The sequence below is a fragment of the Macaca nemestrina genome, chromosome 2, assembly GCF_043159975.1.
Source record: "Macaca nemestrina isolate mMacNem1 chromosome 2, mMacNem.hap1, whole genome shotgun sequence".
Classification (NCBI taxonomy): domain Eukaryota; kingdom Metazoa; phylum Chordata; class Mammalia; order Primates; family Cercopithecidae; genus Macaca; species Macaca nemestrina.
Genome location: NC_092126.1, coordinates 96,893,106 through 96,916,377, shown reverse-complemented (window position 1 = coordinate 96,916,377; position 23,272 = coordinate 96,893,106). Strand labels below are relative to the sequence as shown.

The window sequence follows — 23,272 nt, the reverse complement described above, 5'->3', positions numbered from 1 at the left end:
GTTAATATAAAATGTCTCTGCGAGAGGCTGGTGGTCAGCCCAGGGATCAGCAACCACTAGAAGCTGACTCCCCCTGCAGGCTGCCTGGATCTGGTTAGCGAAGGTTCCAGGAGTGAAGTGGCCAGCAATTGGAGTGGCTCCAGTGGCAGCAGCAAACTTCAGCCCAGCCCTCTGGCCAGTATTCTTACAGGACATGACACTGACATCAGCAGGGTTTTTAAAGGCAGCAATGGCATGAGCTGCCAGCAGAAGCTTCTCCCAGGTCCTCTTCAGATGTAGAATGTAGACGCCATTACTTTTCTTCTTCTTTTTTTTTTTTTTTTTTTGAGACGGAGTCTCGCTCTCTTGCCCAGGCTGGAGTGCAGTGGCGTGATCTTGGCTCACTGCAAGCTCCGCCTCCCGGGTTCACGCCATTCTCCCGCCTCAGCCTCCCGAGTAGCTGGGACTACAGGCACCCGCCACCACGCCCGGCTAATTTTTGTATTTTTAGTAGAGACGGGGTTTCATCGTGTTAGCCAGGATGGTCTGGATCTCCTGACCTTGTGATCCGCCCGCCTTGGCCTCCCAAAGTGCTGGGATTACAGGCGTGAGCCACCGCGCCTGGCCATCACTTTTCTTCTTACAGATGTACTACTCCATTTGAAGTCAAGCTTGGTACCACCTAAGTGTGTTCCTGCTGCAAGGAACTTAAGGACATCCTCCTCCTTCATTTGCAGGACATCAAAAGCTCCAGATATTGTGAAAGTTTCCCTTTAAGTTACAACGGGAATCTAGAACAATGCCGAATGGGCCCCTCTCTGCGTTGTGTGGAAAAGGCGTGAATTTATTTTAGTTTTTTAAACAAGTCATGTGCTGGGAGACATCACAAATGCTATTATCTGAGGAACACTTCAATCCTTTTCTCTTGGTGACCTCTCTCAGTTTCTCTGGGAAGCCTTCTCCCTGAGCCTCCCATGCCCCTTCCTTCAACTGGGCTATATTCCCTCTCTCAAGACTCCTACAGAGCCTTCTCCCCCAATACACTAGGATGTTTGTGAGGTCAGATATAGTGTCTTCTCAATTGTATCTCCAGGTTTAACACATCACCTGACACACTGTAAGCGCTTAATAAGTGCTTATGGAATGAAGGAAGTGCCATTGCAGAGATATGCATAAAGCGGTATGTGAGTACAAAAGAAGGGAATCTAAATCGGAGTGGAAGTCTGGGAAAGGCCTCCTGGAAGAGGTGACACTTGAGGCTGACCTGAAGGACAAGTCGGTTAGGTATTTCAAGTGGTGAGAACGGTAGCGTGAATGCTCAGCAGTGGGAACTCGGATGCTGCCTTTGAGTAATGGCCAATGACAGTACTGCAGCTAGGGTTGGAGGGAATGGAGTGGCAGGGAATCAAGCTGACTGACAGGTAGGTTAGGGATGGATTATGAAAAAGTGAAAGCCTGCTTTTCATTTCAGGCTTGGATTTTGTGTTTATTTATTTATTTATGAGACAGGGTCTCACTATGTTGCCCAGGCTGGCACAATCTCAGCTCACTGCAACCTCCGCCTCCCAGGTTCAAGCAATTCTCCTGCCTCGGCCAACTGAGTAGCTGGGATTACAGGCACGTGCCACCATGTCCGGCTAATTTTTGTATTTTTAGTAGAGACGGGGTTTCACCATGTTGGCCGGGCTGGTATCGAACTCTTGACTTCAGGTGATCCGACGGCCTCGGCCTCCCAAAGTGCTGGGATTACAGGGGTGAGCCATCCCACCCAATAGGCTTGGACTTTGTTAAAGGCATACAGAATAACACGAAGTGGTTAGAAATACAGAAAAAAAAGAGTAGTAATTTAAGAAAACTTGGCTTGCGACGTTGGTTCCTCTAGGAACCATCCCTGCAACTCTGGCCAAGTCCTGTCCCCTCTGACCTGAGGCAAAGTGAAACAGTGATGACATCTACCTCTAGCAGTGCTGTGACAATTAAATGCGATCTTAGGGAAAGCGTCTGGTATGTGCCGTTACTCAAAAAAAATGTCAGTTGTCCCTCTTCGCTCTGGCCTCATCCTCCTCATCTGCAAATGCGGGGAGTCCGGGCCACTCTCGCAGGTCGCTCCGGGAGCCGACTGAGCGGTGGGAGGGGAAGCGGTGGTGGAGAAGTGCGCCAGCCACTCGTCCCGGCACCGTGGCAGGTTCGGCGGCCTCTCAGCCGCGCGGGGACGCTCTAGACTGCTCCTCGCGCTCTATGGTGTTTCCTTCGCCCCGGAAGTAGTTGCGCAGCTGGGGTGGGTAAGGTCAGGCCATGGTGGGGCAGAGGTTGGGAAGATGGCGTGGCGAGGCTGGGCGCAGAGAGGCTGGGGCTGTGGCCAGGCATGGGCTGTGTTGGTGGACGGCCGCAGCTGCGAGGAGCTCACTGCGGCCCTAGCCCCGCAGCGGCTGCTCGGACGCAGGTAATGGCAGCTGCTCTGGTTTCGCTTCTTGGTCCCTGAGCTCTGGCAGTGTATCCTCAGGGGGCGGAGGCCGTCTGGGTCTCTTGTGCTGCTCCCAGCTCACCCCCTTCACCTTACTTGCCCCTTCTCTCTCCTCTCTCGCCTCCGTCCAGTCCTCGCTTCTCGCTCCCCTTGCCCATCCTAGCCTAGCCCTCCACGAGCCTGCGCTTTCTCCTTTCCCATTGGGAAGGACGTGACTGGAAGGGGAACTAAGCTGAAGGTTCATGGGTGCCACACTTCATAATCCCGAGAGAAAACTGTTGAGCCAGTTTCTAAGTGAAGCAGTTAGTACAGCTGGTAGAATGGCGGTTTTTATTCTTTTTCCATCTAATTTTAAGGGTTATGTTCCATTACAACCAGTCGCCGCCTTTAGCTTGTAGTGAGCTGAGGGAGGACGAAGTCTGAGGGAGGTTATCACTTTGTGTCTGGCAAAGTCGTAGGGGAGGCTTTACTGTTGAATTGAGACAGTGGAAGATTTGGTATCCGGTTGATTCGGAAAGAAAACTACCGAACCTTCCGAGTAGAAGTGTGAAGTGTATGGTCTATCAGTATTGCTGATTTTTGCATCACGGTAATTCATGTCTAATTTGAGAGAGAAGAGAGAAATTCCTCACCTGTTTAAGAATCTGGTGTGCATTTGGCTTTGAAAATTTTCCTCCTCTTTTGTTCAAAACTTCACTCCTCCCAATTTCTGACTTGGTTAGATGGGTGCCTCGAATCCACCTGATTGCTGGTAATAAGAAACGTTGTTTATCAACACGTGGGATAGTCAATGATAAATAATCGAGGCTCTAATGTGGCGGACAAGGATCACCTGGAGAGTTTGTATGGTGTTTTTATGTCCCAGGCCTCACCCCAGTCCTATCAAATCACAATCAGGAGGGGGTGGGTGGAGTGGAAGAACCTGTATGTCCCACAAGCATTAAAGGTGAGTTTTATCAGGGACTTGTGAAAACCTTACATACATTGTATCTTCATACACTGCAACATGGATCTGTCAGGCACTAATCTTGAACTCTTGGGGAGATGGAAAGTGAGGACAGGTGGAGGTGGTAATCCCGTTTCAGATTGCATAGTTTAAGGGGGGAGGAAACGATTAATATTGGCCGGGCGTGGTGGACTCACTCGCCTGTATTCCTAGCACTTTGGGAGGCTGAGGCAGATGGATCGCCTGAAGTCAGGAGTTCAAGACTAGCCTGGCCAACATTGCAAAACCCTGTCTCTACTAAAAATACAAGAAACTAGCGGGGCATGGTGGCGGGCGCCTGTAATCCCAGCTACTCTGGAGTTTGAGGCAGGAGAATGGCTTGAACCCGGGAGGTGGAGGTTGCAGTGAGCCGAGATCATGCCATTGCACTCCAGCTTGAACAACAGAGTGAGACTCCATCTAAAATAAATACTGTACGTGTATTAGGAAGCAACAGGAAGTGTGTGAAACATTTAAGATTTATGTGCACATCACCGTGCTGGTTTTAGGAAGGGGAAGCAAAGGAAAACTAATGAGCCTCTAGTAAAAACTGAGCACGAAGACCATTTGAAACAGTGAAGAAGAAACACATGAAATGTTGAAGATTAGTATTTAATGCCTGAAAAGCTTGCTATTTGTATAGAAAGTTTGAAAATGACATTTTCGTGGTTGCATAAAAAATATACATGAGAGTGTAGGCCTGAAATAGAGCATTTGCCTCTGGAAATAAGTTCTTAAAGTTAACAGCGTATCAGTTACCTTGTATATAACCTTTATTAGCTGTATGTTGAGTTCTTACGGTTCTGAAATTAGCGTGCAGAAGAATGACCCAATCCATGTCATTTGATGTATTAATAATAGGCCTGAAGTGGGGCCAGGAATTTGCATTTTACAAGCACTCTAGGTGGAGATACTAGGGTCTGAAAACTACTGCAGGCCCAAGGCGGCCCACCAGCCAAGAATGGTTTATATTTTTAAAGGATTGTAAAACAAAAATAGTAGTATGTGACAGATTTCAGTAGTCCACAAAGACCAAAATACCTTCTATCTGGCCTTTCACACGAAAGGGAAAAAAAAATCTCATTTGGGCTCTTTGTAAACTTTACTGTTACCAAGGTTTGAGGCTTGAAAGTGGAAACCTGCTTAATTTGCCAATTGTATGAAACTATCCAAAGGAAGAAAGTAGTTGAATTGTAATACTTAACATTTTATATTTTTAAAAAGCTTGCCATTTGGATGGAAAGTTTATATTGAGATATAGTGTCTCCCTTTCTCTCTCTCTCTCTCTCTCTCTGTGTGTGTGTGTGTGTGTGTGTGTATATATATATATATTTTTTTTTTTTTTTTTAAATTTTTAAAGGCAGATTCTTGCTCTGTTGCCCAGGCTGGAGTGCAGTGGCACGATCTCAGCTCACTGCAACTTCTGCCTCCCAGGTTCAAGCGATTCTCCTGCCTCAGCTTCCCAAGTAGCTGGGATTACAGGCATGCACCACCATGATGCCTGGCTAAGTTTTGTGCTTTTTGTAGATGGGGTTTTGCTATGTTGGCCAGGCTGGTCTCGAACTCCTGGTCTCAAGTGATCTGCCTGCCTCGGCCTCCCAAAGTGTTGGGATTACAGGCTTCCGTCACCGTGCCTAGCCTCAAAATACCTTTAAGTAAGATACTTGACATATTAGTCAATCGTGTATGTTGTATTTTGTTTTAACTGATCATCTATTAACTCAAGATGGGGTCAAGAAAATAATTTCGGTATGCCAGAGTTTATGTAGAATCCAACCTCCCACCCAATATCTTTTGTATTTTTAAGAGGTGAGTTCTGTCACCTAGGCTGAAGTGCATTGGCACTATCATAGCTCACTGCATCCCCAGACTGCTGGGTTCAAGGGATCCCCCCTCATCAGCCTCCCTCGTAGCAAGTACTGCAGGTACGCACTACCATGCCTCGGGCTCTATTTTGTTTTAAGTAGAATGAATCTAATCAGTTGTGTATGCTTAGACACATTTTGTCTCCATTTAAACATTAGGCCATTTCTACTTAATTTGTTCATACAAATCTTAAGTAACATAAGCATTAGCGCTGACCTGTGTATTTAAGTTATATCATCTTTACCCTTGCACTCTTAAAAACAATGCACAGGCCGGGCACGGTGGCTCACACCTATAATCCCAGCACTTTGGGAGGCTGAGGCGGATGAATCACCTGAGGTCAAGACTGCTAGACCAACCCGGCCAACATGGTGAAACCCCGTCTCTACTAAAAATACAAAAATTAGCCAGGCATGGTGGCAGGCGCCTGTAATCCCAGCTACTCGGTGGGGCCGAGGCAGGAGAATCGCTTGAACCCAGGAAACGGAGGTTGCAGTGAGCTGAGATCGCGCCCTGTCTCAAAAAACCCAAAAAACAAAACAACCAAAACATTTATGAGACTGTGTTATCACTCACCATTAGGTCAACAAATATATTGGTATAACTTTTTCTACTTAAAAGTTATAGGATTGTATTTTTTAAAAAAAATCTGAACTGGCTGGGTGTGGTGGCCCATGCCTGTAATCCCAGCACTTTGGGAGGCCGAGGTGGGCGGGTCACCTGAGGTCAGGGGTTCAAGACCAGCCTGGCCAATGTGGTGAAACCCCCTCTCTACTAAAAACACAAAAATTAGCCTGGGCGTGGTGGCGGGCGCCTGTAATCCCAGCTACTTAGGAGGTGGAGGAAGGAGAATCGCTTGAACCCAGGAAGCGGAGGATGCAGTGAGCCGAGATCACGCCATTGTACTCCAACCTGGCAACAGGAGCAAAACTCTGTCTTAAAAACAGAAAGAAACAACAAAAAAAACTGAACCATAACTGTGTGGCTGGTGGCAACTTAGGTATTCATGACATCCTCCCACTTTGAACACATTTGATTGCTTCCACAAATCACCAGCTACTGGCAGAAGGACCAAAGCAGCAGGGTCAAGGCAGGCCTGCCTGCGTGAGTTGGTATATGCCTCAAGGGACCCTCTTTCCCACTCCCATCCATTTTATTGCAGCACTTCACTTTGTTTTCCAACTTATTCTGGTAGGTAATTTATTTTTCCAATCTTACATACCCATCCGATTGGGAAGAGGTGAATAACCTAAACCTGTGAATAAAATCGCAGACATTTGCAATTAGAGATATTATGCTTTTCCTTGTTTCACACTTTAAGAAATTTAAGGCCGGGTGCAGTGGCTCACGCCTGTAATCCTTTGGCAGCACTTTGGGCGACACATTGGGAGGCCGAGGCAGGCAGATCACCTGATGTCAGGAGTTTGAGACTAGCCTGGCCAATATGGCGAAACCTCATCTCTACTAAAAATACAAAAAAAAAGAAAAAAAAAGAAAAAGCCGGTCCTGATGGCAGCCATCTGTAATCCCAGCTACTTGGGAGGCTGAGGCAGGAGAATCACTTGAATTCGAGAGGCAGAGGTTGCAGTGAGTTGTGATAGTGCCACTGCACTCCAGCCTGGGTGACAGAGTGAGGACCAACCCCCCCGCCCTGCATAAAAAAGGAAATTTAAAATGAAAGCTCACCAAAAAGAAAATGTACCTTATATAATATGTAATAAACATACTATATCTAAAAGCATCCTTATGCCAATAGAAAACCAAACTCGAACTGACCTAAATTATTAGGGGAATTTATTGGTTTATGCAGGTCAAAAATGTAGAGGTAGGACTGGCTTCTAGTGAGTTAAGTCCAGTGTCTCAAATTGTCACCAGACACGATTTTCTCCATGGCTTGTCTCTGCTTCCTAAATGTTGGCTTTGTTCTCTCAGCATGCTGTCTCCTTGTGGTTATAAGATGGCTGCCAGCAGCTCTTGGGGCTCTACATTTTTAGGTGCAAATCTAGCAGAAAAAAAGTTGTCTTCTCTGTTACCACAAACAAAATCTTGAAATTGAATTTCACTGGACCAGATTGGCCTAACTTGGGACAGGTGCCCATGCTTGAATCCCTTGAAGTTGCCAGGGAATGGGATGTGAAAGTTGGCTTAAGTCAATCGTGGGCTTGGTGTATCTAATCAAACGAAGTGGCTGGAAATTCTAGGGTATGGTTTGGAAAGGGAGAAGAGGGCATAGGTGCTGGGAGCCAGTCCTAGTGAAGCATTTGTATTGGAATTCTTTGTTTTATTACCTACATAGGATTAATCTGTGGGACAACAAACCATTCTAATTTAAGTACAAGTATTGTTGGAAGAGTGAGGAATCGGGTTCTAGCTCCTTGCTATTCCAAGTGGTTCATGAACTAGCAGTTTGGGCATCATCTAGGACAGGGATTTGGTAAACTTAGTTTGTAAAAGGTCGGATAGAAAATATGACCGCATGTGGTCTTTGTCACATATTCTTCTGCTTTCCTTTTAAACAACCCTTTAAACATGTAAAAACCATTTTTAATTGGAGGCTCAAATCTACTCTATAGGCCATAGTTTGACAACCCCTAATTTAGGTGCTTGTTTAGATATGCAAAATTTCAGACTGACCTTGCCCCAGACCTACTAAATTAGAATGTTTTTAATGAGACTTCCAGGTGATCTGTATGTAGACTAAAGTTTCCCCAAACCTGTGGTATGAATAGATCTCGACTCTGGTGGCACATGAGAATCACCCGGGGAGGTCTTACAACTACTGAGGCCTTGGGCCCAGTCCTAGAGATTCTAATTTAATTGATATGAGGTAGAACCATGGTGTAGGACTTTTAAGAGCTCACCTGGCAGTTCTAATGTATAGCCAGAATTGAGAATTACTGCTCTAGACTAGGAAGCATGACTGCCTCTGCCACATCTAGTGTGGTAGTTAAAAAACTACGGCCACAATATTTTGTAGGTCTTCTCATCCAAAGTTGGAGTCAGCTTCCCCATTCCTTGGAGCTGGGTTGGACTTGTGGCTTTGTTTGACTGGTAGCATGTGGTGGAAGTAATATTGTGCAAGGTCCAGAGGCAGCCTCAGAAGACCTTGCAGCTTTTGCCTTTGCCCACTTGGAACACTCCCTTTGTCATGGTAGAAGCCCCCGCTAGACTACTGAACACCAAGGACTGGGTGGAGAAAGAGCCAGCAGACAACCAGCACTAAGGCTCCAGGTACGAGTGAGGCCATCTTAGACTCTCCAGCTCTGATTAAGCAGTCAAGAGTACTGGCTGCATTGAGTGATCCAGGTGAGACCAGTGGAATCGGTCCCCAGTTGGGGGCAGCTAACCTAGAGAATCATGAGAAATAATAAATTACAGTTTTAGGCCAGGCATGGTGGCTCATGCCTATAACCCTAGCACTTTGGGAGGCCAAGATGGGAGGATCACTTGAAGCCAGGAGTTCCAGACCAGCCTGGTCATCATAGCAAGAACCCATCTCTTTAAAAACAAGAAAAAGTAGGCTGAGTGTGGTGACTCACATCTGTAATCCCAGAACTTTGGGAGGCCGAGGCAGATGGATCACTTGAGCTTAGGAGTTTGAGACGAGCCTGACCAATATGGTGAAACCCCATCCCTACTAAAAATACAAAAATTAGCCAGATGTGGTGGCATATACCTGTAGTCCCAGCTACTCGGGAGGCTAAGGCAGGAGAATTGCTTGTACCTGGGAGGTGGAGGTTGCAGTGAGCCGAGAGCATGCCACTGCACTCCAGCCTGGGTGACACTGTCTCAAAAAAAAAAAAAAAAAAACAAAACAAAAAAGTAATAAATTATGGTTTTAAGCCAGTGCATTTTAGAGTGGTTTGTTAAGTTAAAAATGCTTTATTACTAAAAAATTCTAATGATAATCTGAGCCTTCAGTGAGCCGTAATCTTTTTGCTGGTGGAGGGTCTTGCCTCTGTTGATGGCTGCGGACTGATCAGAGTGGTGGTTACTGAAGTTTGGAGTAGTGGTGGCAATTTCTTAAAATAAGACAACATGAAGTTTGCCATGTTAATTGACTCCTCCTTTCACAAAAGATTTCTCAGTAGCATGTGATGCTGTCTGATAGCATTTTATCCACAGTAGAACTTCTTTCAAAGTAGGAGTAAATCCTCTCAAACCGTGCTACTGCTTTATCAACTTGGTTTATGTAATAATCTAAATCCTTTGTTGTCCTTTCAACAGTGTTCACAGCATCTTCAACAGGAGTAGATTCTATCTCAAGAAACCACTTTCTTTGTTCATCCATAAGAAGCAACTTCTCATCTGTTCAAGTTTGATCATGAGATTGCAGCAATTCAGTCACATCTTCAGGCTCCACTTCTAATTCTAGTTCTCTTGCTATTTCTTTTTTTTTTTTGAGACGGAGTCTCACTCTGTCGCCCAGGCTGCAGTGCAGTGGCCGGATCTCGGCTCACTGCAAGCTCTGCCTCCCAGGTTTACGCCATTCTCCTGCCTCAGCCTCCCGAGTAGCTGGGACTACAGGCACCCGCCACCTCGCCCGGCTAGTGTTTTTTGTATTTTTTAGTAGAGACGGGGTTTCACCATGTTAGCCAGGATGATCTCGATCTCCTGACCTCGTGATCTGCCCGCCTGGGCCTCCCAAAGTGCTGGGATTACAGGCTTGAGCCACCGTGCCCGGCCAATTTCTTTTTTTTTGAGATGGAGTTTCACTCCTGTCGCCCAGGCTGGAGTGCAGTGGTGCAATCTTGGTTCATTGCAACCTCTGCCTCCCTGGTTCAGGCGATTCTCTTGCCTCAGCCTCCTGAGTAGCTGGGATTACAGGCACCCACCACCATGCCCGGTTAATTTTTTTGTATTTTTAATAGAGACGGGGTTTCACCATGTTGTCCAGGCTGGTCTTGAACTCTTGACCTCAGGTGATCTGCCCACGTCGGCCTCCCAAGGTACTGGGATTACAGGCATGAGCGACTGCACCCAGCCCTTAGTTCCGTTTCTATTTCTACCGCATCTGCAGTTACTTCCTCCACTGAAGTCTTGAGCCCCTCAAAGTCATAATTGAGTGTTGTAATCAACTTCTTCTAAACTCCTGTTAATGTTGATATTTTGACCTCCTCTCATGAATCATGAATGTTCCCGATGACATCCAGAATGGTAGATCCTTTCCAGAACCTTTTCAGTTTACCTTGCCCAGATCCATCAGAAGAATCACTCTGTGGCTTTTGTCTTACAAAATGCATTTCTCTTTCTTTCTTTCTTTTTTTTTTTTTTTTTTTTTTTACAAAATGTATTTCATGGGGGGGAAAAAAACAAACTGTATTTCTTAAATCTTAAATAATATGACTTGAAAGTTGAAATTACTCCTTGATGTGTGTGGATGCAGAATGGATGTTGTGTTAGCAGGCATGAAAACAACATTCATCTTCTTGTACCTGTGCATCTGAGCTCTTGGGTGACCAGACACACTGTTAATGAACAGTAATATTTTGAAAGGAATTTTTTTTCTCAGCATGTGGCCTCAACATTGGGCTTAAAATATTTGGTAAACCGTTTGGGCACGGTGGCTCGCTCCTGTAATCCCAGCACTTTGGGAGGCCAAGGTGGGTGGATCGCCTGAGGTCAGGAGTTCAAGACCAGCCTGGCCAACATGGTGAAACCCCGTCTCTACTAAAAACACAAAAATTAGCTGGACGTGGTGGCAGATGCCTGTAATCCCAGCTGCTCGGAGGGTTGAGGCAGGAGAATCACTTGAACCTGGGAGGTGGAGGTTTTAGTGAGCTGAGATTGCGCCACTGCACTTCCGGCCTGGGTGACAGAGTGAGACTCCATCTCAAAAAGTAAAAATAGACAAAAAGTATTCCATAAACCATGCTGTAAACAGGTGTGCTGTAATCTAGGCTTTGTTGTTCGACTAATAGAGCATGGGCAGAGTAGTTTACTATCATTCTTAAGGGTTCTAGGATTCTCAGAATGGTAAATGAGCATTGGCTTCAACTTAGTCACCAATGGCATTAGTGTCTAATGAAGTCAGCCTGTCCTTTGAAGCTTTGAAGCCAGGCATTGCCTCTTCTCTATAGCTATGAAAGTCTTAGATGGCATCTTCTTCCAATAGATGGATGTTTTGTCTACTTTGCAAATCTGTTTAGTATAGCCACCTTCATCTTAGGATCTTCTTGATAAGTTGCTATGGTTTCTACATTAGCACTTGCTGCTTCAAGTTGCTCTTGTATGTTATAGAGACAGCTTCTTTCCTTAAACCTCATGAACCAACCTCTGCTAGCTTCAGACTTTTCCTGCAGCTTCCTCAATTCTCTCAGCCTTCATAGAATTGAAGAGAGTTAGTTGTGCTCTGGGTTGGCTGTGGCTTAAGGGAATGTTGTGGCTGATTTGATCTTCTATTCAGACCACTGTAATTTTCTCCATGTTGGCAAAAAGGCTGTTTTGCTTTCTTACTGTTTATCTTTTTGTGTGTAGGGCGGGGAGGTGGGGGTAGATGGAGTCTTGGTCTGTCACCCAGGCTGGAGTACAGTGGCACAGTCTCGGCTCACTGCAGCCCCCACCTCCCACGTTCAAGCGATTCTCCTGCCTCAGCCTCTGCAGTAGCTGGGATTACAGGTGCCCGCCGTCACACCCGGCTAATTTTTGTATTTTTAGTAGAGATGGGGTGTCACATTGTTGTCCAGTCTGGTCTTGAACTCCTGACCTCAGGTGATCCGCCCGTCTCTGCCTTCCAAAGTTCTAGGATTACAAGTGTGAGCCACCACACCCGACCTACTATTTTTCTCTTCTCAGGAGTAGCACTTAAAATTTTCTTCAGTAGTTTTGCTGTTGTTGTTGAGACAGAGTCCAGTTCTGTCACCCAGGTTGGAGTGCAGTAGTGCATTTGTAGCTCACTGCAACCTTGACCTCCTGAGCTGAAGCAATCTTCCCACCTCAACCTCCCAAGTAGCTAGTACTATAGGTGCAAGCCACCACACTTGGCTAATTTTTAAATTTTTTGTAGAGACAGGCTCTCACTATGGTGCCTAGGTTGGTTTCAAACTCCTGAACTCAAGTGATCTTCCTGCCTCAGCTTCCCAAAGTGCTGGGGTTACAGCTATGAGCCACCATGCCCGGCAAGAATTGTTTCTTTGTATTTACAAGTTGGCTATTTGTGCCAGAGTCTTAGCTTTTGGCCCATCTCAGCTTTTGACATGACTTCTTCACTAAGCTTAATTATTTCTTGTTGGCCGGGTGTGGTGGCTCGCGCCTGTAATCCCAGCACTTTGGGAGGCTGAGGCGGGCGGATCACCTGAGGTCAGGAGTTCAAGACCAGCCTGGTCAACATGGCAAAACCCCGTCTCTACTAAAAATACAAAAATTAGCTGGATGTGGTGGTGGGTGCTTGTAATTCCAGCTACTTGGGAGACTGAGGTAGGAGAATTGCTTGAACCCGGGAGGCGGAGGTTGCAGTGAGCCGAGATCACGCCACTGCACTCCAGCCTGGGTGATAGGCGAAACTCCATCTCAAAAAAAAAAAAAAAAAAAAGATTTCTGGTGATTTCAAGCGAGAGACATGGGACTGTTCCTTTCACTTGAACACTTAGCGGTGACTATAGGGTTATTAATTGACCCAATTTCAATATTGTTGTGTTCCAAGGAATGGGGAGATCCAAGGAGAGGGAAAGATGGGCAATGGCTGGTTTGTAGAGCAGTCAGAACCTACGCAGCATTATTAAGTTCAGTGTTTCATATGGTCATGAAAAACGATTTCAGTGGTAACATCAAAGGTCACTGATCACAAATCACCGTAACAGAGAAGAAAAAATTAAAGTGTTGGGAGAATTACCAAAATGTGACACAGAGCCCCCAAGTGAGCACATGGTGTTGGAAAAATGGTGCCAAAAGACAAGCGATATGTATGGTTGCCACAGACCTTCAATTTTTGTAACACACTTGAGATATCTGTGAAATACAGTAAATCGAGATATGCCTGTGTGTGATGTATTCAGTATGTGTATACTGCATCTGATAACTTAACCCTGGGGCCAGCTTGTGTAATGTACTCTTAGTGTCCTCAGCTTGACACACATTTCTGGTGAGATCCTCGAGGTAAATATTTTAGGCAAAAAGATCTGACTTTGCTTCAAGTCCAGATTCCCAACCTAGTGTGTTTATGTTCCTTTTAAAACTTGTGCTTCAAAATTTTAAGTGAATTGGTGACAGAAATAATTTTTTATTAGATTTATTTGTGTAGTATTCAGCTGTTGGAAATACAGAGGATTCTTATTCTCTGTATTTCTTGGTCCAGTACATGACCAATGCTAGGAACCAACATTACTGGGTTACAACTTGCCATCTTTAGTTAATTAATGAATTTATTTATTTTTTGAGGCAGAGTCTTGCTGTGTTGCCCAGGAGCTCTGTCAAACTGGAGTGCAGTGGCGCGATCTCGGCTCACTGCAACCTCCGCCTCCCAGGTTCTAGAGATTCTCCTGCCTCAGCTTGGATTACAGGCGTGCACCACCACACCCAGCTAAGTTTTATATTTTTAGTAGAGGTGGAGTTTCACCATGTTGGCCAGGCTGGTCTCAAACTCCTGATCTCAGGTGATCCTCCCGCCTCAGCCTCCCAAAGTGCTGGGATTACAGGGATTACAGGTGTGAGCTACCATGCCTGGCTGTTAACTTGTCCTGTTTATGGTAAATATATTCCTATTACTTTATGATATACCTTTGTTTTGCCCCAAAATGACATTACTTGTTTTGATTAATTAATTGCAACTTTACTTACAAGACCTATCTCCAAGTTACTTTGGGATCTTTAATAAAAAATCAAATCTGGTTGCAGAAGGTTAACATCTGCCACTTTAAAATTATACCAGGAATACATTTGGAAGTAAATAAACTGGTGGTGGTTTAAATAAGAGGGAGAGTTATTTACCAAATATAGGATGATGGGAGGTAAGTGGGTAGTGTCTTTGCTCAGTGGCTCAAAAATGTCAATGGTTAGTGTCTGAATCTCTTGGCCTTTCTCTTGGCATTTGAGATGACTGCTCCATCTCTAGGCATTATGTCCTTATTTAAGGCAGGAAGAAGGGGGTGTGTTTGACATCAGTGACGTGTCCATTTTTATCAGGTGAGCAAAACCTTTGCAAGAGGCTCCTGAAAAATTCTTATGTTTCATTTGGCCATAATTCTGTGTGATATGGTTACCACTAGCTATAGGGGAGGCTGGAAAAGTGAAGATATTTCCTATTACAGAAAAAGCAGGCAAAGGGAAAGGGTTGGAAATAGATTTGGGATTAGCTATTCAACAGAGTTTGCTAAAGGATATTCATGACTAGTAACAGGCTCTGAAGGGAGTTAAGAGCTATTTAGAGCAACAGTACCATTGGTTGAATAAGTTCATAACTTTCCAAGATAGATGAACTTATTCAAACCTTTTCTGCTTTTTCTGTAATAGGTTTCTTTGAAAGGAATATCACTTATTGAATTTAAAATCTCAAGTCAAATTGCTTTATCAACACTTACCTCACTATGTGATTTCTGAGTTGAATTGAGGAGTGGACTCTGTGTTGAAAAGAAAGGGCATTCTTAGGCAGGACATGGTGGCACACACCTGTAATCCCAGCACTTTGGGAGGCGGAGATGGGTGGATTACCTGAGGTCAGTAGTTCGAGACCAGCCTGGCCAACATAGTGAAACCTCGTCTCTACTAAATACAAAAAAATTAGCCAGGTGTGGTGGTGCATGCCTGTAATCCGAGCTACTTGGGAGGCTGAGACAGGAGAATCGCTTGTACCTGGGAAGTGGAGGTTGCAGTGAGCCGAGATCGCACCATTACACACCAGCCTGGGCAACAAGAGCGAAACTCCGTCTCAAAAAAAAAAAAAAATTAAAAAAAAGGCATTCTAGGCAAGTAATAGTAGTAGCAGCAGTTACATTTGTTTCCAAAATGCTTATTAAGATACCTCCACCTGGATGTCTTATGAGCATCTTTAAAATACTTTATTGAGATGTAATTTACATATAGTAAAATGTATAAGTATTAAATGCACAGCCAGTGCATTCTGATAAATGTATACACCTGTGTGACTATCACCTAAATCAAGATAGATTGCCATCATCCCAGAAAGTTTCCTCTTGCTCCTTTCCTGTCAAGCCCCACTCATTCCAGCAATCGCTCATCTGATATTTGTCATTACAGGTCACTGTGTCTGTCAACTTCTTAGCAATGGAAATCACAGAATCACATATTATGCACTCTTTTGTGTTTGACTTCTTTTGCCAAAAGTGTTTTTGGAGTTATCCATGATGTATTATTAGTTCTCCCCACCCCCCCCCTTTTTTTTTTGGCCAAGTGTAGTACTCCATTATATGAATATACCACAGAATTTCTCCTGTTAATGGAAATTTAAGTTTCAGTTTTTAGCTAGAAGAATAAAGCTGCCATGACTGCAAGCATTTTAAGCAGTACCCCAGATGGAATTGTTCATCTCTTATCTCCCAGTTGCCTATTTTGGGGTTTCCAATTTTCCTTATCTTATTGAATAGTACTACCTTACTTTGAGTATAGTACCACCTTTGAGTGTAGTACCACCTTACTTTGAGTGTAGTACCACCTTTGAGTGTAGTACCACCTTACTTTGAATATGGTACCATCTTACTTTGAGTTATTCAGAATAAAACTAAGTCATTTTTGGATCCCTTTTTTATTCTAACAATTATTTTGTTAGGGACTAGACTTGGTGGTAGAGATATAATGAATATAAAACTATAATCTAATGGAGGCATGGGCAGTAATGGAGATAAGTATTTAAAAACTGCTTTGGAACTCTAGAAGTGCAGAGGAGAGATGTACCCAGCCCGGGGCAGCTAGGGAAGACTTCCTGGAGGAAGAGATATATTAACTGAAATCTGAAGGGCCCAAAAAAGTTAAAGGGAAATGTATACCAAAATATATGAGTAGCATTATCATAGGTAAGAGAGCAAAGCAGATCACAGGAACTGCAAGAAAGTCAGTATAACAGGTATAGAGAGAATTTGAGGTGGTGGAGGGAGAAAGTGGCAAGAGAGAGGAAGGGGTCAGATTTAAGGGATGTGTGCTGAGTTTGATGGGGTGATGAAAAGTTATTGCAGGGAACGTTACATTTGTTCTTAATACAGTGTGAAGGATGCGCTTGAAGTGGGGCAGTACTGGAAACAAGGAGATCTGCTAGGAAATTGTGGCGTATTCCAGGCCAGAAGGGATGAACTAAGGAGTTGCATTAGAATTAGGAAGAGATTTTTGGCCTTCTAAAAGTTCATTTGAGAAACTATTGAATGTTGAGGAAAAGCAATGTGAGGTTAGAAGAACATGCAACAGGTTCAAGTGTTTGAAGTAAAGGAAACTGTTGCCATGATCCAGGCAGGAGATAAGGGACTAGACCAGGAATTTTAAAAGTATTTTTGGTAGAGTTGGCTTTTAATTGAATATGAATAAAGGAAAGATAACTCCAAAATGACATGTGTGTGTGCATATATATATATATATATATTTTTTTTTTTTTTTTTTTTGAGACAGGGTCTTACTCTGTCACCCAGGCTGGAGTACAGTAATGTGATCTTGTCTCCCTGTAACCTCCACCTCCCAGATTCAAGCACTTCTTGTGCCTCAGCCTCTTGAGTAGTTGAGATTACAGGTGCACACCATCATGCCCAGCTAATTTTTGTATTCTTAGTAGAGATGGGGTTTCCCAGTGTTTGCCAGGCTGGTCTTGAACTCCTGACCTTAAGTGATTTGCCTGCCTTGGCCTCCCAGAATGCTGGGATTACAGGTGTGAGTCGCCGTGCCCAGCCTAGATTTTTTTTTTTTTTTTTTTGAGATGAAGTCTCGCTTTGTCACCCAGGCTGGAGAGCAATGGTACAATCTCGGCTACTGCAACCTCTGCCTCCCAGGTTCACACAATTCTTCTGCCCCAGCCTCCCAAGTAGCTAGGACTACAGGTGTGTGCCACTACACCCGGCTAACTTTTGTGTTTTTAGTAGAGATGAGGTTTCACCATATTAGCCAGGCTGGTCTCAAACTCCTGACCTCCTTATCCACCTGCCTCGACCTCCCAAAGTACTGGGATTACAGGCGTGAGCCACTGCGCCTGGCCCCCAGCGTAGATTTTTAACCTCAGTAACTGAGAGAACTCTGGTCCTACTGAAAGAGTATGTCAGAAAATGGAAGGGTTTATACAGGAGAATGAGTTAGTTCTATTTTGAGTATGTTGGTTTTAAAGTAATGGGGAGCATATCCAAGTAGCATTATTCAATATAGAGTTGGAAATACCAGAGTAGAAAGTTGAGGTTAGGACTAAAATAAATGTGAATCATTTACCTGCTTAGAAGTCATTGAGGCCACAAAAATTCAACCAAATAGCTTGTGTTAGGGGCTGGGATACAAAGACAAAAGACCTGCCTGAACTCTGCTTTTGAGGAGCTTTGAGGCTAGCAGAAGAGATAATATGTTATGATACTCCTCACTGAATATTATTCGTTGTATTTTATATATAATATCCTTCAACATACTATCCCTTCTAGAAGGGATATTATAATATCCCTTACTCCTTTACATAATAATATGCATTATTATCCCTTATAATAATAAGGGATAGCCAGGCACCTGGTGGCTCATGCCTGTAATCCCAGCACTTCGGGAGGCCAATGCGGGTAGATCACCTGAGGTCAGGAGTTCGAGACCAGCCTGACCAACGTGGTGAAACCCCATCTCTACTAAAAATACAAAAATTAGCCAGGTGTGTGGTGTGTGCCTATAATCCCAGCTACTAGGGAGGCTGAGGCAGGAGAATCCACTTGCATCTGGAGGCAGAGGTTGCAGTGAGCCAAGACTATGTCACTTTACTCCAGCCTGGGTGACAGAATAAGACTCTGTCTCAAAATAAGAAGAAGAAGGGATAATATGTTCAGGGTACAAACAGAAAGGGATCTTTGCTTTGTGACCTGCGAGAGTTACAGTTTTACAAAAGAAAAAGAAGACTGTTCGAAGAATTTATATGTGTTGAGTTTGAATGGGGTAGAGGAACTAGGGTAGAGGAAAAGGGGAAGATACCGGGAGTTAAAGATGAATTCGAAGAGTAGGAAATGCTGTTTAGAAGCTAGGATTAGGAGGCATCATCAGTAGTGTCAGATGTTTTGAGGAGGTCAAGCTGTAAAGACTCAAACAACAAATTTTTTTTACTGCTGGGGTAACAACTCACAAATAATTTGGTGGATGTCCCCAAAACAGTGAAATAAAGAAGGCGAGAGGTGGGAGGAGTGTATTAATTTATAATGGTCAATACTTATGAAATAAAATAATTATTTGAATTTGGAATGGCTTCAAGGACAATACGTTTAAATATTTGTTCCAGAAATTGACCAAACTTTAAACAAAAAAACCAGAAGTCATTCTGATTGAAACTGACAACTGGTGGGGCGCCATGGCTCATGCCTGTAGTCCTGGCACCTTGGGAGGCCACAGCAGAAGGATTGCATGAGCCCAGGAGTTTGAGACTAGCCTGGGCAACATGGCAGAACCCTGACTCTACAAAATGTACAAAAATTAACAGTGTGGTAGCCCACACTTATAGTACCAGCTACTTGGGAGGCTGAGGCAGGAGGATCGGTTGAACCTGAGACGTGGAGGCTGCAGTGAACCATGATCGTACCACTGGGCAACAGAGGGAGGGAGTAATTGTACTCTAGCCTGAGTGACAGAGTGGGGGAGACCCTGTCTCAAAAAAAAAGGAAAAGAAAAAGAAACGGACAATTTAGAGTTCTCTAGATTTTTACCAGTTCTTCAGATTCTTTCTGTGTGGAGGATGGATACAAATTATTTTGCTGATTGATATAAAGTAATAGCCCAAAGTAGTATCTCTGAAGTTGCTGTAGTTTGTGTGTCACCTTTTCCAGAAAGGTTGAATTTTGTGACTTTGATTTCTGTCTGAGAATAGGAGTCTTGGCTGTTTTTGGACTGTAGAGTGAGAAACTGAGATGGTGATGATGCAGGCCAAGTGGAGGTTCATAGAAGTCGATGTTTGCAAGATGCCACTGTGTTTCTCATCTGTTATTTTTGCCCCATAGGTTTAACTTCTTTATTCAGCAAAAATGCGGATTCAGAAAAGCACCCAGGAAGGTTGAACCTCGAAGATCAGACACAGGGACAAGTGGTGAAGCATACAGGAGAAGTGCTTTGATTCCTCCTGTGGAAGAAACAGTCTTTTATCCGTCTCCCTATCCTATAAGGAGTCTCATAAAACCTTTGTTTTTTACTGTTGGGGTAAGAGCTCACTTTGCTAGGAGTTACCTCACTTGCTACAAATGCAGTGTTAAAGTACTTTGTCCCATTTGGGCTCCCTTAAAGTAAGGACAGGTGGAGGGGGCCTGAGAAGGAGCTGGGCTCATGAAGTCTGATTATAGAGTCTGAATTTTTTTTTTTTTTTTTTTTGAGACGGAGTCTCGCTCTGTCACCCAGGCTGGAGTGCCATGGCGCGATATCGGCTCACTGCAAGCTCTGCCTCCCGGGTTCACACCATTCTCCTGCCTCAGCTTCCTGAGTAGCTGGTACTCCAGGCACCCGCCACCACGCTCAGCTAATTTTTTGTATTTTTAGTAGAGACGGGGTTTCACCATGTTAGCCAGGATGGTCTCGATCTCCTGACCTCGTGATCCACCTGCCTCAGCCTCCCAAAGTGCTGGGATTACAGAGTGGGCCACTGCGCCCGGCCTAGAGTCTGAATTTAATAATTGCTTTTATTATTAAATTCTGGCTCACTTATATAAGCCCTAGAGAATAAATTTATGGGCCTTATTTGGTACAGCATTTCAAGCAGTGCTAAGTTGGTATTTTCAGTTTTATTTGAGGATTTATAGCTGGAAACAGGCCCCAGGGTATTGTGAAGTTAATAAAATGAGAAACATTAAAATGTCTTTTTTGGCTGGGCACGGTGGCTCATGCCTGTAATCCCAGCACTTCGAGAGGCTGAGGTGGGTGGATCACCTGAGGTCAGGAGTTTGAGACCTCTCTGGCCAACATGGTGAAACCCCATCTCTACTAAAAATAAAAAAATTAGCCAGGCCTAGGGGCAGGTACCTGTAATCCCAGCTACTCGAGAGGCTGAGGCAGGAGAATCACTTGAACCTGGGAGGCAGAGGTTGCGATGAGCCCAGGTTGCACCATTGAAGTGTAGCCTTGGAGACGAGTGAAACTCCATCTCAAAAAAAAAAAAAGAAAAAAAAAAGCCCTTTTCACTTACTAGATTTCCCTGTGCCAGGTATTCCCTTCTGTTGGTTTGTAAAAAGCAATGGCAATGAAGTATTGTCCTTGGAAATATGTATAGATCTATTTCCCTCTTAAATCTATTTTGTAACATATCTAATTTTATATAGTTTACAGGCTGTGCATTTGGATCAGCTGCTATTTGGCAATATGAATCACTGAAATCCAGGGTCCAGAGTTATTTTGATGGTATTAAAGCTGATTGGTTGGATAGCATAAGACCACAAAAAGAAGGAGACTTCAGAAAGGAGGTAAAGATAAACACTGCTTTCTTTCTTCTAGTTAATCACAGTTTTAAAAAACTGAAACTTAATAGATGTACATGTTTCCAGTGTACATGGTGCATTCACATAATGTGTAATAATTAAATCTGTGTAATTGAGTATCTGTCACCTTAAACATTTATCTTTATGCTAGGTATATTTGAATTGTTCTCCACTATATATTTTGAAATACACTATAGGTTATAGTTTGCTATAGTTACTCTACTGGTAATAATCCCACGTTTTGAAGCCTGGTTATTTATGAACTGCTTTTAGTTAATGGCAACATCAGATTTATAGATGTCAAATCAGTGCACCTAATTCTTCACAGTAAGTATTTATTACTGTTTTATATGTCTGGTGTTGTACTTAACAGTGTTCCAGAATTCTGTTCCTCTACCCACATGCATCAAAAATCGCCACAGATAGTTGTTAAAAATGTTAATGTTGGCCGGGCGCGGTGGCTCACGCCTGTAATCCCAGCACTTTGGGAGGCCGAAGCGGGCAGATCACAAGGTCAGGAGATCGAGAAGATCCTGGGTAACATGGTGAAACCCTGTCTCCACTAAAAATACAAAAAATTAGCCAGGCATGGCAGCGGGCGCCTGTAGTCCCAGCTACTCAGGAGGCTGAGGCAGGAGAATTGCTTGGACCCAGGAGGCAGAGCTTGCAATGAGCCGAGATCACATCACTGCACTCCAGCCTGGGCGACAGAATGAGACTCCGTCTCAAAAAAGATAAATAAAAAATTGTAAAAAGTTAATATTGGCCGGACACAGTGGCTCAAGTCTATAATCCCAGCACTTTGGGAGGCCAAGGCAGTCAGGAGCTCGAGACCAGCCTGGCCAACATAGTGAAATCTCATCTCTACTAAAATACAAAAATTAGCCAGACGTGGTGGTACACACCTGTGGCCCCAGTTACTCAGGAAGCTGAGGCAGGAGCATTGCCTGAACCCAAGAGGCAGAGGTTGCAGTGAGATGAGATTGTGCCACTGCACTCCAGCTTGGGCGACAGAGCAAGACTTCATCTCCAAAAAAAAAAAAAGAAAGAAATTAATGTTAGTAGTTGTTAATGTTTCTGTGTGGAGGATGTCTCAGCTCTACTAAAGTTTAAGGATCTCAGTGGATCTCAGCTCTGCTAAAGTTTAAAGGCCACTGTTTTACTTGGATCACCTTGATGGATTGCTTTAGAGCAGCAGTCCCCAAACTTTTTGGCACCAGGGACTGGTTTCGTGCAAGAAAATTTTTCCACAGATCAGGGTTGCAGAGGGGCAGATGGTTATCGGATGAAACTGTTCCACCTCAGATCATTAGGCATTAGATTGTCATAAGGAGCGTGCAACCTAGATCCCTCACATGTGCAGCTCACAGTGGGGTTTGCGTTCCTGTGAGACTCTAATGCAGCCACTGATCTGACAGGAGGCAGAGCTCTGGTGGTAATGCTCTCCCACTGCTCACCTCCTGCTATGTGGCCCAGTTTCTAACAGGCTACGGACCACTAGTGGTCAGCAGCCGGGGCGTTGGGGACCCCGACTTTAGAGTATGTGTTTGAACTGCAGGGAATTTTTCAAAATATATATGCCTTAGGGATAGAGCTAGCAAGTGATTTTTTTTTTTTTTTTTCTAAGAGACAGGGTCTCACTCTGTCACCTAGGCTTTAGTGCAGTAATGGGATCATAGCTCACTGAAGCCTCAAACTCCTGGGCCTGAGCAGTCCTTCCGTCTGTCTCCTGAGTAGCTGGGACTACAGGCATGTGCCACCACGCTGGGCCAGTTATTTCATTTTTTGTGGAGACAAGAGTCTCACTTTGTTACCCAGGCTGATCTCAAACTCCTGGCCTCAAGTGATCCTCCCACCTTGGCCTCCCAAAGTGCTTTAATTTCACAAGCGTCAGCCACTGTGCCTGGCCCCAAGAGAAGTTTTAAACGTTTCTCAGTGACATGATATTTACACACCTGTGGTAAATACCTGCTATTAAGTGTCTGTTCGAGATGAAATGCGAAAAAAAAAAAATATGGAGCTTTTAGAGCTTTTTATTTACTTTATATGCAAGTTGATGGCTCTCTTTCTTCTTAACTGATTTCTTAAAAATGTTTGCTTTCAGATAAAACATATAAATATTTTATTTCTTTTACTCGTCAATACATATTGAACACTGCGATTTTAGTTAATATGTGTTTTCAGGCCCATTTGGTTTTCAAGCACTTTTGTTTTTTATGACTCATTGCCCTTCCAATCAGGCGAGTGGGTTGATATCTCCTTTACTTTTCCCCTTCCTCGGAACAATGTGATCCCGGCCAGCAAGGGCCTGAGAAGGAAGCCTTGCATTTTCTTTTTACTAATGATGTTTTGAGTTTTCTCTAAGTAGGGAAAGGGATTCATTCCTCCTTGTTTTTCCATGGGCACATTCAAGAAGCATGAGCC

General features: G+C 44.1%; 1 protein-coding gene across 2 annotated transcripts in view; it reads left to right on the top strand.

Moving 5' to 3' along the window:
• Positions 1-2,262: 2,262 nt before the first annotated feature.
• LOC105480118 (presenilin associated rhomboid like) overlaps positions 2,263-23,272 on the top strand; it is a 53,858-nt gene continuing 32,848 nt past the window's right edge. Inside the window, exons 1-3 of one of the 2 annotated variants that reach the window (XM_011738587.3) lie at positions 2,263-2,422; positions 19,388-19,583; positions 20,693-20,833. In XM_011738587.3, the coding sequence (XP_011736889.2) occupies positions 2,298-2,422; positions 19,388-19,583; positions 20,693-20,833 (462 nt within the window). In that variant the 5' untranslated portion in view covers positions 2,263-2,297. The remainder of the gene's footprint in view (positions 2,423-19,387; positions 19,584-20,692; positions 20,834-23,272) is intronic. The other variant, XM_071091360.1, reaches the window with a different exon arrangement.